Consider the following 14,683-nt stretch of genomic DNA (forward strand, 5'->3'; position numbering starts at 1 on the left):
TAATGCAAAGCTTGTGGCCTTCTCCTAATGGGGGCTGCCCATGCGGACAAGGGGCTGTGCAGCGAGTAATGCAGCTCCGGCCCAGCTCCGAATGCGGTGGGCTCCCCGGCACTCCCCCATCTCATTGCCCAGGATGATCAATGGGGAAGCCATGACCCTTCCTCTGCCAGAGCCGGCTGCGTCCCAGGGAGGCGAGGAGCAGCGGACGGGTTCATGGCACTGCCTGGCAGCTCCCAGCTCCTAACTGCTGGCACCGCCAACGGGCGGGCAGATCTCTTTGAGCAGGCTGATCAGGTCAGGGTTGAGATTTCACAACGCCAACGGGCGGGCAGATCTCTTTGAGCAGGCTGATCAGGTCAGGTTTGAGATTTCACAATAGGGCACCTACCTGCGACTGCCCCCACCAACAGAGAAAAGAGAGAGGCTCGTGGTGTTTTAACACATCACGGCAGGCAGCAGTCTGTTGGGTAAACCCAGCGCTGCGGCAGGACGGGAGGAGGAGGAGAAGGGATCCCAGAGCATTTCGGAGCAGTCCCCTCCCCTGAAATAGTGCAGGATCACTGCAGGGAGATAGCGAGTGCAAAGCTCTCGGCCTGGCATGCCAGCCAGGACTATTTTTGTCCCCTCTCTGAAACCAGAGTCAGCGGCACCAAAGGGGAGAAACAAAGATCTTGCTGCTCAGGGATGTGCAGAAACAGAAGGGGCTAAATTTAGCCTCAAGGAAGAAGCAACTGCGCTTCGGGCTCCCCCGGCTCGAAATGGAGGCTGCTATAAACAGCCTTTCACAGAATGGCCCATCTCATGCCTGCGCGCTGCCGCCCTGACGAAGAGGGCAGGAATCTGCCTCCTGGGACACAGCTGCTCTCGCAAAAATAGGCAGAGCGTCATGTGCGCCTGCACCGCACATGGTACACCCAGGCACCTTCTGGGTACTCTGCAGCAACATGTCTGGGGAGGGCTGGCCCCCTCAGCTCCGGCTCGGTGCGGAGACCCGGAACCGTTGTCCCACTGGACACGCGGCTCGGCAACCCGTACACGCCACCTGGTCGGTACAGAAGGGAATAGGAAAAACAGGGCAAACTTGATCCTGCTGTCACACAGTAACTCCTTTTGACATATCAGTGTCATCAAAACTTCTGGGTTTTAATTTTAGAAAGTTTCGTATCTCAGTCACGCTTTGTTACAAGTTTGAACTTTAAATTAAATGGTGCATGCAAACAGAGCATTATATATCATAATACTGCATCTATGCACACACCAACTCCTATCCTCTCCAGCAGCACAGCCAAGGAGACCACCTCCCATGGCAAACTAGTAAACCACCCTCCGAACTGCAAACGTGGTGATTTATTTCCAGCTCTGCCAGAACTGTGAATACGTAATTTACCATCTCTGGCTCACAGTCAGTATAAGTAGAGTCTTCACTCAACAGCGTGTTACAAGTAAAAATATGTTTAATGTGTTTGAGATCACATCAGATTGAAATATGATTAGTTCACACCAGAAGCTGAAGACTCAAAATGCCTGAAATACCTCCATCTCACTGCCACTACCTGCTGGGCTAGCCAGGCAGGTAGCCAACGCTGGGCTGGGGTACGTTTGAAGTTGCTAAATCGCTCTTCCTAATAGCAATCAATTTACTTTTTTTTGTTTACTTTTTTCATGGAGAACTCTTTTTTTTTGCTAAAAATACCACCTCAAGTTTGATTAAATGGACAGATTTAATACAAGCTCTTTCTCACAATTTACTCTTTTTGTTTACTTTTTTCACGGAGAACTCTTTTTTTTTTGCTAAAAATACCACCTCAAGTTTGATTAAATGGACAGATTTAATACAAGCTCTTTCTCAGAGAAGCACATGGATCAGTAAGGAGGCAGCTTTGAGAAAGACCTCAATTGGGAAACATGCTCACATGCCCATATTTTCATGCACTTCTTTTCTGACGTGGGGCCACCAGTAGTGCAAACAGCATACAACCAGATCTTCTGCTGCAGGGGGACCATGGTACAGAGGGAGACACAACAGCAGAAAAAAGCTGCTGAGAAGCTCCTGGAACCCAGAGGCAAGGACTGACTGGACCATATCCCATGTCAGATGATATTCAGAGTGCTAATGGGAGTAGGAAAGTCCTTTGGATAATGGGATATGTCCCAGGAGAACAGGAAAAGATGCCAGGAGAGGCAAGAGAAGAGGCAGAGCAAACCCCTTGCTCACAGGCCCCAGGGCCAGCAGAGCAGGGGTGCAGCAGCCACCGCAGGGCACAGTGCAGGAAGACAGAAATATGCGAGCTGCAGGAGACTGGGAAATGAGGCTGGGGTTGTCAAGAACTGATGAAGACTAGATGGGAACTGTTGGGATCATCACAGCTGAGGGGAGCTGTGGAGTTCTCTATACTGAGATGAAGTTCAGAGTGTAGGGATGGAGCATGAAAGGCAACAGTGGAAGACAGAGTGTAGCCTGCAGAGCTCATAGGAGGACAGGGCAGAGGAGGAACAAGAGAGGATAGAAAATGACGTCTTCCCCAGAGCTTGATACAGCTGCAGTGGGATGAGGACGGAAAGAGGCTGCACAGTGGTACAGTATTGGTCCATCACTTAACAACATATCAGCTGGTACCCAAATCAGCAAGCACATGGACCTCTTGGGCACACCCCAGTTTATTAGCCAGCCTGGGCTGGGGCTAGACAGCAGAGAGCGCAGATCCACCACCCCAATGGTGTCAAAATGAAGTCGTGCTTAGCAACGCAAGTCAGACATAACCCTTTCGCTGTGCACCCATTATGCCTTCATCATGATGGTACAATGTCGCAAAGGATGACCATACCTCTCTTTTCACCTGTGAAAGGAACCAAGTCTTCTCTGTCTTTAACGTCCTTTGCCTGCTTTTCTAGGTGGGCCATGAGTTCTTCCCTTTTGAACGGGCCGGTTGGTGGCTTTTGCGTCTGATCCCGCTGCCTGAGCCCTGCTGGCAGCAATGCATTCTAGGCACGGAGGGGAGAAACACAGTTTATCTCTGCAGGCCACAATCCCCATCCATCAAACACTCTCCTCTCTCCACCTTCCTCATTGCATTGTCCTTCTTCCACATTGCTGGACGATTTGCTTCTCCTTATGTCAAAGGTTATCTCCATCCAGCCCCACTGATTCCTACATCATCTAAGACATGTGATGCTCCTTCCCCCCTCCAATTTCAAATGCTGGCTCCGCTACAAGATCTCCCTGCTGCCAAGTGGATGTTTCTCTACAACAGCAGCTCCAGTCCTTTCTCTGGGGGCTCTCAGCCATCACCTCCTGCTCCTCCTAGCCTCTTCCACACCCTCACCACTTCTGCTGCCTCTTCGCAACAGTCGCAGTGCCAAAACCAAGCTGCTAAACTCAACCGATCTTCTCCTCCCTGTACGTGTCTGTGCCCACGCGCCCGTGTCCCAACAAGAATCAGCTCGGGGAAATCCCATGGTCTTTCACAGAGCAGACCAGAGACCCGCAGTGGTCTCTTCTGCCCTTCACGATCCATCACAAAACTACAGGCAGGGTCTCGCAGAGAAGGTCACTCTGCTGCAGAACAAAACCCCTGTGAACCTCAGCCCTTTTTCAAGCTGCCTTCTTGTTACTCAGTCACATTAGCCACCACGGGAAGTTGCTTTGTGCCTGACACATACGGCACGTAAGCACCTGCTTATATTTAAATATAGAACAGCCTTAATGCAGTAAGTAAGACTATTCCCAGATTTGACACTAAGCATGTTCTTTAAAGCTTTGCTGGATAGAAGTCAACATTTACTTTTTAAGACATCCAAGGTGATTTTCAACAACACACTGATTTTCCATGCTCGCCTAATAAAAGCAATCATTATAATTCAAATCTGTATCAGTGAAAAGCCTGGGAACGAAAATGATAATAGGAAGCAATTAGACTTGGGCAACCGTGGAGGGCAACAGAGGAGAACAGTGCTAATGCACAAGCAGGCAGACATAGGAAACAGCTTGCTTCCTCCGGCTTCACGCTGTGAGAGATGACCACGCAATCTTCATGTTTTAACTCCTGTACTCACGCTACAGCTGTACTGACAGATGTTCACGATTATTTTACCTTTCTGCATCTTTCACAGAATGCTGCCTGACTCTGTGTCTTCTGAGGCAGCTGTAACCAGCCCATCAGCCCATACGCTTAATCCCAGGAGCTAGCCTGCCACCTCTTAATTCTTTTCCTGTGTTGCAATTAAAAATACTGATGATGCAATCTATGCTGCCCATCATTGTCCCCAGAAACACTAACTGCATGTTGCAAGAACAATTTCTCACTTGGCAGTGCCCAGCCTCATCATCTAACATTGCCGTAACCCAGAGGCCTGCCAGTTGGCTCTGCACATCCCCTGCTAGGGCCACAGGACAACGTTGCCTCCAAAAACCTTTCATTGCTTGGAACCAGCAAGCCCAGTGTTTGGACATGCGCAGCTCCTACTGGTGTTGGGAAGTTGCTGAAAAGCAATCATCCCATTTTGCAAAACTCTGGGATTTGGATTTCTGCCTAAATGGAGGAAAATACAGACCATTCGAAGTTTGCTATGGAAAAACCCCTAAACAACCCCCAAAACCCGAAACATTCCCTCCAAGGTGGCCTGATCAGAAGCAGAGATCCAGTTTCCGCAGGTTTACTGCCCTGCACCAGCACTGGCTCACGTCGGTGCTGCAAATCACAGTGCTCGTCACACCGGAGCATGCACGCCAGGGCAAGGGCAGGTGAATATCACAGAAACAAAGTCCCACGTAGCTTGTGCTTGCGATGGCAAAACTGCTTCTGCTCATCTGCGGACAGTCTCTTCCAACCTTGCACTGAGTACAGGCTCTGCAAAGGATCCCACTTAAATACAGATTACTAATGCAGCCCATTCCCCCACAACTACTGAGATTACCACCTAGCAAATCTTGAGTAAAAATTACTTACATCAGGATCCAGCTCTTCCAGTTCATTCTCTAACTTCCTGAGCTCCTCCTCTGTCAGAGCTCCAAGGATCTTGTCTTCATCCAGGTCTCGGTATTTTTCTAGCTCCTTTCTGTAAGACATCTTAGAGGAGTCTCGTGAATCTCACTTTTATGCCGAAACACGACCTGAAATGAAAACAAGAAGCGTAACACTGAATACATGAAACACGACACTGCAGCCTGGCTGGTCGGGAATGCTGAATACCACAGAGTTGCGGAAAGTTTATGCTTAAAGCACGGCTGACTTCAAAGCCAGGTCAGATTGCTCAGGGCCCCCCTGTCCATATCCTACATGCAAGTACCGGACCGTGGTCAGGAAAGCGGCACAACTTCAGCAGCACGTTGCCCCATCACGGACTTACAGGGCAGCACTGAGGAAGTACTTTGTACAGGACCCTGGCTAGAGATGTCTTTCTCCGAGCAATGCTAGATGTTAACGAAGTGTCCTAGGTGTTTATTTCCTCAAAGGACAATAAACCACAAATCATAAAGTCTGCAGCTCTCATGCCCTTACAAGCTCCCAGTAACACCTCCCTGCACATGGCACTCCAGATAATGTTGTCACCAGGTGGGAAAACAGATCTGTAGCATCATTGAGTACCTCTGAGCCCTGCAAACCTCCACGAGGCTACAGTGCGCGGCACTCCTTCCCATGTTTTAAAGCCACAAGAAGATCAGGAAGTATTATCCACTCGTGTTCAGGAGGCTGCCAGTTAAACGTGCTGTTTAGTGACCCACCTGCCCTGAGGCAACACGTGTTTGCACTGCTGCAGGCTAAGCAGTTGACTGAGTGTTACTGCACGTCTGAACCAACCCTTCAAGAAGACAAGTGGGGGTAACGTACTAAATGACCTATCTGGATAATCCCTGCTGACCCAGGGGTTTGTCCCATGTCTCCTAATACAAAATGCCATACACAATCACATACACGTAACTGGACCTCTGCCAGCTCTAAAAGACTGTAGTAGACCTTCTGTGAAGGTCAACTTGTTTAAAATATGCAGGTGGGTTAAAAACACACTCACTAAAACACAAAAGAGTGTATCCAACTGTGCTTTTTTGCTGCAAGTTTCCTTCTGTTCCATAGCACTGTCTGTATATTTACAATTTTTTGGCTCAATTTTTGTGGAGAATATTGAACTCTAGATAATTTAAAGTGACTTTTCCTACAGTTTAAAAAAAGTTCTGCTATTCTCTCAAATGACATTTACATTAAAATAACAGTAAGGTCTGCACACTTTTCAAGGAGCGAAACATCTTTTGAGTTTCTATAAATGGTCTTTTTTCAGCTTCTGCAGAACGTCAGAGCCCTACCCCGAGTCACATCTCTCCAGCTTTGCTCATCCTCTCAGGGCAGATCATGCTCTTATGATCGCTCTTCATTAGTGGAGAAGTCTCTTTATACAAATTACAACACAGCTGCTGCTCCAGATACGAAAATTATCTTTAGCTTGGTCACAAAAGGGCACATTAACGCACACATGGCTTGACAGCAAGCCCTTAAATTTAGAGCTGTCATCTGGTCCGACATTCGGTTTCCCACTGGTGTGATGGCAATTCCTGCATCACTCGAAACCCCCCCCGGCGCCACTTAGGACGTAGATGCCAGGAGACGGTGCCTGCTTGATGGGAGGAACAGCCCCCCAGGCTCCCACAGCCGGGAGCTGAGAGGGTGAAAACCAGCTTTTCGTCAGGCTGGTTGCTCTGCGTGGCGACAGTCAACCTGCAGGCACCAGGGTGGAGGGCAGCAGGAGGGTGAAGGGGGAGGCACGGGCTGTGGGGCTCGGTGGGTTTGGCTAAGCGAGGTGGTGGGGACCCCAGCAGTCCTGCGCTTTACCAATCCCCTGCGGCAGTCAGTGCAAAGCACCTCGAGCCGCGAGACTGATGGGCAGCAGCCACGCAACCGTGCACCGGTCAGGCTAGGAGCCACGTCCAGCAGCTCAGCCTCAGCAAAGCTGCCCTTCTGGTCGGCGTAGAAAAAAGCAGAGCCTTTATCACAATTGCCCATGAACAAACGCTTGTTGTCACAGCAATTATTATTACTCTGATGAGGGAGATCCTAGAAAAGCAGCCTGGACCCGGATCTGGCTGTGCTGTACCACTGCGACCTTAGATTGAAGTGCAGGAACCATGACTAGTCTGTATTTCATACTCTATTTCTACTTTTGACTATTGTGCTGTGGAAGGAGCTGGAGCTAAGAGCAGGCAGGAAGGCAGAGGATAATCCACCCTAGGGTGCTAAATTCCCTGTAACAGCTTAACATACCCACACCTGCCATGCACGTGGCAATCTCTGTCTTGGCTACGTGGGGATGACTACGTGGGGAGGCAGCCACAGCCCCTTCCCAGCAATCAGCTGCCTGCAAGCGGCAGCTCGGCTGGGACCAGAGCGCAGCCTCCGCAGGGCTGACCTTGTCGCCTCCCGCCAGAAGGACAGAGACTGTCAGCACCGAGAGGCGAAAGGCAGGACAGACGTTGGATGTCAGCGCACACAGGCAACGCTTCTGGAAAGCGTTCCAGGTTTCAAAGCGTCTTGCAGAGAGATGAAGCCGGGCCTGCATATAGCAAAAGCCTTGAGGGTTGAGGACAGGTGCAGAGCCTGCTGAAACACAGCTGAAATCCCTGCGGGGAGAATTTCGTTTGCTATGTACCCCAAGCAGAGCTGCCGGGAGGGGACAATGCCCTCACAGCCTTGCCGGCGCAGCCGGACGGCGCCGACGACTTGCGCAGCTCCCGCGGAGAGCGCGTGGGGACCGCTAACTGTGCCCGCAGCGGCAGGACATTTTGTACCGCTCCCCGGACCACCGAACAAGCTGTGCAGGTTTAGCGTTGCCTCCTCTGGCACAGCCTCCAGGACCAGTACGTTCACTGGCTGTCCCTCATCTCCACATCCCAGGCCTCTTCTACCCTATCTTGCTAACGAGTGCTGGGAGAAAAAGTAAATAGCCCGTGCGCTGTAAATGGCAAGAGGTCTTTGTACTCTTACCTTAGGCAGGTAAATTCTGCCTAAGCATAATTGATTTCATGTATACAATGTGCTGAAACACCCACCTCCACAAATAGCTCTCCCTGACCTGTGCTAGGGTTCAAGCATGGTTTAACACAGGTCCCCCCAACACCTGCACTCCAAAAAAACAACAAGATCCTCCAATACAACTGCAATATTATATTCAAATTTTAAATCCACACACCTCTGTACATTCAGGAAAGAGTTAACTCTAATTCACCACAAATCTGCTCCATCAAATCTATTCTCAATGTCTTCCTAAGATGGCAGCTTTGATTTCTTGCTATTTTTCATTAAACCTACCAATACAGTTTTCATTCAATCAACAAAGGAAGCATCACCACAAAATATATACATAATATACAGAAGCTGCACAGGACTGACACTATTGCAACTTTAAGTCCTCAAAAAATTGAAATTCATATTGACTACCGAGATAGCAAGATATTAGGTCTCATTGTCCAAAGTATACATCAGACACGTTAGGAGACAGCCCAAACACTTGCACTTGGTAAGTCTGAAGAGCACACAAGTTGGTATGCATGAAGACCAATAAAAAGGTTCCAGGAGAAAAATGAAACCAGATGGGAGATGAACATACACCATAGGTCATCTACAGGGAAGACTGTTCTTACCATGAATATAGGAAAACAAAACAAAACAAAAAGGACAACATTTGTGATTATGAGGGGGATGGAATAGTTTCTTTCTGAAAACTGCTGAACAAACAAATGGGTGCTGTAGAACAAATGAAAATGAAAAGCATTCCGTACGACACTGGAAATACTCCTGTCGCTGCTCTGCACCGCTATGGCCTCCCGCAGCACTGTGCCCTTTCTGGGGCACCGAAACCCAAGAGCAGCACCAACCTCCGTGCAGAGAACAAGTGGAGACCTGGGGAAGGTGGCCCACGTGGGACCACTGTGTCCCATCCACGGCAGAGAGCAGGCACGGGGATGTGGTCGTGCTCCTCAGGGCGAGCAGGAGCGGGGCAGCAACGGGCTCAGGCTGCAACAGGCTGCTCGGGGAGGCTGCAGAGCAGCACAGGTACCACCGAGTCGAAGGATCTGCAGGATCATCCCTCAACGCTCTGACAACCCCATGAAAAAAAATAAACAGGAAAGCAGAACTGGGTAAAGCAAAAGAAACAGCAGCGAGCAAGACAAATTCCAAGAAAACACAAAAATGTCATAGAGAAAACATAGAGACTGATTTCCCCTGGGTGCTGTCTAACGCGGCGTGACGGCGGTCCTGCGCACACTCGTGCTGGGAAGCCCAGCCCTTAACTGCACAACCTCCCATGTGCACTAGCATGTCAACAGCAGGAAAGCACAGAAAGCCCTTTCCTCTTCACACATACATGGGGAAAAAGGAGCAGCTAATCTCAGCGAAGATACAAGGCTTTTCGGGATAAATTCTGTTACCAGTCCAATCCGACCCCAATCTCAGCGTTTCGTGGCAGGCTGCAGCATGCGGCTGTCACTTCCATGGCCGCAGGGACTGCAGCACGCGGGAGGGTTTGGTGCATCCTGAGTCATCAGCCACACCAAATTTCCAGCAAAAGGCAGAGGCTGATGAGAGCCATGGCTGAAGAAATGAACATTCCCCTGAAACAATCCTCAAATCTACTGGGAAAGTTTTTCAGTGCTTTGAAATAAGAAAGCAGACCAAGGGCTTGGTTTCTGAGATAAGGACATGGCCAACAAGCGCCACCAGCATAGATATCGATGATTCTTGGAAAAACTGCCAAGTTTGAAGGCAGAAGGCTATTCAGGATGAAAGCTGTTTTTAAGCAGCACCAGAAGCGGGAGTTAACCTCATGAGGGATAGCCTGGCTCAAGAACAGTTCTTATTTGACTCATGCAGGGGTTTGATTTATGAGATTTTTTCACAGCTTAAGTATAAACCCAAGTCAAAGTTCAGAGCTATTATTTTTATAGTATAAAAATAATAACCCAATGTCAACCAACCCCTCTACAGTTGCTACAATTTCTTTTTTCTTTTCTTTGACTTTTAGCACAACTTTAAAGATAAACGCCAGGGCTTTTTTTGAGAAACTATACATACTTCAGGTGACCATTTCCTATAAACTCAAGAGAAGTTAAGTACTTTTTGTGCATACCTCAGTGAATACTTTTTGTGCATACACTTAGGCCTCAGTGAATCACCCAGGTGTAAATCCAAGATGCGTGCTGTGCAGATGAGAGGAGCCAATCAGCTCCAGTTGGTTTTCTAAATGAAGACTGTATTTTTATGTGGCTTCTCAGTCCTCCGATAAACCTGAAAGCCATTAGCTAACTCTAATGAACTCTCATACAGGATTCAAACCCTAATTTCTTGTCAAGCTGCACATGCATGCAAAGGGTCCGTCAGCACAGGTGTAACATGGAGCAAGCCTAGGCATCTCCTTCGGCTGACAGTCAGGGAATGAAGGAGAGGGCTGGGGTATTTGCAGGGAGGTCTAGACAAAGGGAGAGCACCAGAAGCACTTGGAGAAGGGGGAGCCGTTACACGTGGTAGAGCTGGGGCAGACACGGTGGGGATGTAGGGATGAAGGACATGTATCCACCAAAAAGTGAGCCTCTGCTGGTCCTGCAGCTTGCGAACTCTGGGCTTGCATCCCAGCATACCTGGGTGCTGGTGTGCAAGAGCCTGACTCCACAGCCGCCCTGCTGTTTGAGTCACCGAGCACCCCAACATCACCAGTTCCCAGGAGTTTCAAGAAGGGACCAAAAATTAGGGCCAGATCCAGTAACAGCAGAGGGAAAGATGCACATCAGCTCCGTCTGAGACCACATCTGAAAATGTGAGTCTATGTGAATTTTGCAAAACCCAGTAGCAAAGCAGAGCAGAGCACAGGAGGAGCTGGATCTGTCCCCTGTGTCATCACACAGCCTTACCCATCCAAAGTCTTGACTGCTGGAAGCCTCCTGGCACTAGTTACCCTGGTCACGAGAGAGTCAAGTGCAGGTGTGCTGGCACAGGAATGCTCTCCTCCCAGCACACAGGTACAAACGTCACACCTGGAGCCAGCGGTCCCTTCTCTGGCAGGCATAACCGGAGCCCAGCAGTGGCCTTGCAGGTGACCACGTGCCCCGTACCTGTGGTGCAGGCAGTGAGATGTTTGCCCCATTTCAAGTGAACATACTTTGTTCTCGCTAAATGTCAAAATTTTGGCTTGGAGAAATGAAAGGCAGATAAATACCTAAAGCCAGTCCTTTTAAGGGAATGGTCTCCTGCACGTTTTTTGGCTAATCTCATTTTCTCAGCTAGAGAGGAAAGCACCTTTTTAACAAGCCATAAACGCAGACCCAGTCTACAGTGTCAAGCACTGTTGGTCTCCTAGGGCTCTGCATCACCACCTTGAATGTACAAGATGTTGAAACAATTTGTTAAAGCTACAAGAGACTTCTTATAGACTGTGCACTGGTCTTGCAGTCCAAGCTGCACTAGAAAGCACCTAGCCAGGAGGTCCACAGAGGTGGGTATTCCGCTCTGCTTAGCACCGCTGAGGCTGCAGCTGGATGCTGCATCCGGTTTGATGTCCCCCAGTAGAAGACAAGTCTTGACAAGCTGAAGAGACTCCAGTGCAGGGCCATCAGGATGGACAGGAGGCTGGGACACAGAAGAGAGGAGAAGCAGAGGGAACTGGACTTCTTCAGCCTGGAGAGTGGAAGGCTGCTGCGGGATCTAATTGCAGTCAGTCACCCGCTGCCTAAAGGATTTCTAGAGAAGACAGAACCAGGCTTTTCTCAGAGGTGCACAGGGGAAGGGCAAGGAGCAACGGGAACAAGTTGTGGCAAGGGAAATTCTAACTGGACATCAGGGGAAAACTCCTTCCCGCAAGAGTGGCGCAGCCCTTGGACAGGGACCAGAGGGGTGATGGGACCTCTGTCCTTGGATATTTGATGCTCAACTGGACAAGGCCCTGTGCAACCTGATCTAGCTCTGGGGCTAGGCCTGCTCAGAGGAGGACACAGGACTGGGAACTTCCAGAGGTCCCTTCCTATCTAAACCTTCTGTGACTTGGTCTCAGAAGAATGCGTAGGTCTATCCAACTGTCCAGGTTCCTCCACTGAATGCCAAGAGATTACACAGGATGGGAACTGGGCTCCAAGCGGATCCCCTGCATTTCACAAAAACTTACTTTCTTCTGTACTCAATTTATCCAGCTGAAGCAAAGTCCTCACTGCTGTGATCCAAGTTTGAATTCTGATTCTGGTTCCACACAAGGGAGTTTAGCTGCCTTCCCCTGAAACAAACTGTTCAAACCACCATGAGCTCAGACATGGTTGAAGGTCACCTTGGCTAAGTCCCTTGCTTCTGCAGCACAAAAGTGAGGCACTCAGCGTCCAGGAGACCATCATACTGTCTTGCTTTACAGCTTTCTCACACTGAGAAGCCCTTGTGCAGCTTGCAGAGTAGCCAAGCATCATCTTGAATGATCCTCAATAAAATAGAGCATACACTGTAGTTGATGTCCCCAGCAAGCAGTGCCCATCAGGCGTATCTTCATCCCTTAGCCTTTCCACAGCAGAGCTGGGCAGAGCCAGCACATTCACGCCCTGGCTGAGAAGAGTGGACGGAGAAAAGACAGGGGATGCTCCAGACAGTGAGAAGCTCTGTCATGTCAGATGTAGAAAGCAGAGCTCAGCACACACCCTCACTGCTCCAAGGCAAGCCAGCCACCAACTAGAAAGACTGAGCCCCTCTCAGCCTTCCTGCAAGAGGCTCATACCTAATGAAATCCAATGGGGAATGTGCTGCCCTTCAGGAAACTCAGACTTCTCCAAGGAAGATCTGGATTTCCTCTGGTTTGATAAAAACCTCACAACCAGCAGCCATTAACCTAAGACACACTGAAATTCGTATTTGAAAAGAAACATCTGGAGGGAGGTGTTTTGGATCTATCAAAGCACACCGTGACTTCTGCCTCTCTAAATGACATGCCGGCCATGCAAAACACGTAACACTATCAGGAGTTATCATCACCATCTAGAACCCTATAGCAATGACGTCCAGTACGCCCTAGACAACACTTACTGATGATGATGCTTCATTCCTTGGGGATCCTCATGCCGGAGCTGACATTCTCAATCCTTGCACTTGACACTCCACAGCAAACGGCTTCTTGTCTGAGGTCATGCATGCACTAGGGAAAGCTCCCCGTGCTCGACCAAAGTGACCACTCCCTTCATCCACTGGTGTTGAGGGAAGTCTTAATGCTAGTTGCACTCTCCTGGACCTTCCTCCTTCCTTGCGTGCCAGGAGGTGCAGCTCAGCCAGTTCCTAACCCGATCCTCAGAAAATGCCTGTATCTCCCGGCCCTCCTCTCCTCAACGCTTCTGCAGCCTGCAAGCCACACAACTCAATACTGGCTCTTACCAAGTGGTCTTTCTTACCAGGGCCATCCAGCAAATAGCCTGGATGTTTGGTGACCACGCAACCCGAAATGGAGTCAAACTCTGCCAAAGCCCAAATACAAATCATCCCAGCTGTATCTCCCCTTTGCATATTTTTAAGGCACACACTTGTAAACACAGTTATGTGTTCTCCTATTTGGGGTGAGGTTCTCTCACGTACCTGGCATGTACTTAACTGCTTAATTACTAATTCCTATGAAAAGCGCATGGGCACGCTTGAGTCGTTAGTGACACCGTGCACTCAGTTCCTGCTCTGTAACTTGAACCTTTCCACTTGGAAACTTCACAGCCAGCGCAATCTCCTCTGAAAAGGGATCCTGGGTTTCTTGCCTGAACTTCTATTAGTCCTCAGACGGACTCCTCAGATTGTGCTTCGCTGGCACATTCTAGTTGCTGGGCGCAGCTGAACCTGACGGATGCCACGTGAACTCAGGAGCAGAAAGGCTCCTGCCTTGCACAGAGCAGCGTCTCGGACCCTTCGACAGGCAACGGTGATGTCCTGTAAAACAGAGGCCCTGCCAGACTGCCCGGAACAAAGCACAGCGAGCTGTTAGTAACACACCTACGTCTGCATGTTCCTGATCCCACCCCACTGCTAGTGCAGCCGAAGCAGAGGAAGTGAAAGTGAAATGATCCATCAAGGTGCAGCTAATAAGCCCTAAATAGGTTGATACTTAATGAACATCAGAGCAACATAAGTACTGTTCCAGCAGCAATGAGCACGTGATGTACGCTGTGCACCAAATCTGAATGAGACACTTAACAGAGGCGGGACCCTCACACAATCCTCCAAGGCCTGAAGAAACAAAGATACCACCTCCAACTGGGAGAGCTACTAAACTGCACAGCACTGGAACAGGGCAGAGCTCTGGGGAAGCATCGCTGTAGCCTTGTTTCCGTGCTTCTCCCAGGGCATCTGCTACTGGTTGCTGTCAGCCAGAGTATCCTGGGCAGGACAGACTTTGGTCTGACGCAGGATAGCCTCTGATACGTGTTTATCTCATTCACCGTGAACAAGTAGGAAGAACTCCCTCCCAGGAGCGTGATGCAGCTCTGAGACAGGGCACCAGGGAGGTGGGGGTCTCCATCTTTGGGCTTTTCTAGACATAGGCCATGTGAAGCCACAACCTCCCTGGCTGAGGAGCGATCTGCTGTGAGCTGGACTAGAGAACCACTGAGCCACCAGCAGTGATGGGGTCCTGTGACAAAAAACACATGGCCATTTAGCAACACGGAGCCACGGAACACAATTTTTATCTCCTGTTTCTT

General features: G+C 49.6%; 1 protein-coding gene across 2 annotated transcripts in view; it reads right to left on the minus strand.

The window, feature by feature from the left end:
- TMOD1 (tropomodulin 1) overlaps positions 1-5,164 on the minus strand; it is a 17,508-nt gene extending 12,344 nt beyond the window's left edge. The window contains exons 1-2 of one of the 2 annotated variants that reach the window (XM_009581675.1): positions 4,947-5,164; positions 2,826-2,982 (exon numbers count right to left, since the gene is read on the minus strand). In XM_009581675.1, the coding sequence (XP_009579970.1) occupies positions 2,826-2,982; positions 4,947-5,066 (277 nt within the window). In that variant the 5' untranslated portion in view covers positions 5,067-5,164. The remainder of the gene's footprint in view (positions 1-2,825; positions 2,983-4,946) is intronic. The other variant, XM_009581676.1, reaches the window with a different exon arrangement.
- Positions 5,165-14,683: the final 9,519 nt, after the last annotated feature.

Source organism: Fulmarus glacialis, unplaced genomic scaffold (assembly GCF_000690835.1).
Source record: "Fulmarus glacialis isolate BGI_N327 unplaced genomic scaffold, ASM69083v1 scaffold30207, whole genome shotgun sequence".
Classification (NCBI taxonomy): domain Eukaryota; kingdom Metazoa; phylum Chordata; class Aves; order Procellariiformes; family Procellariidae; genus Fulmarus; species Fulmarus glacialis.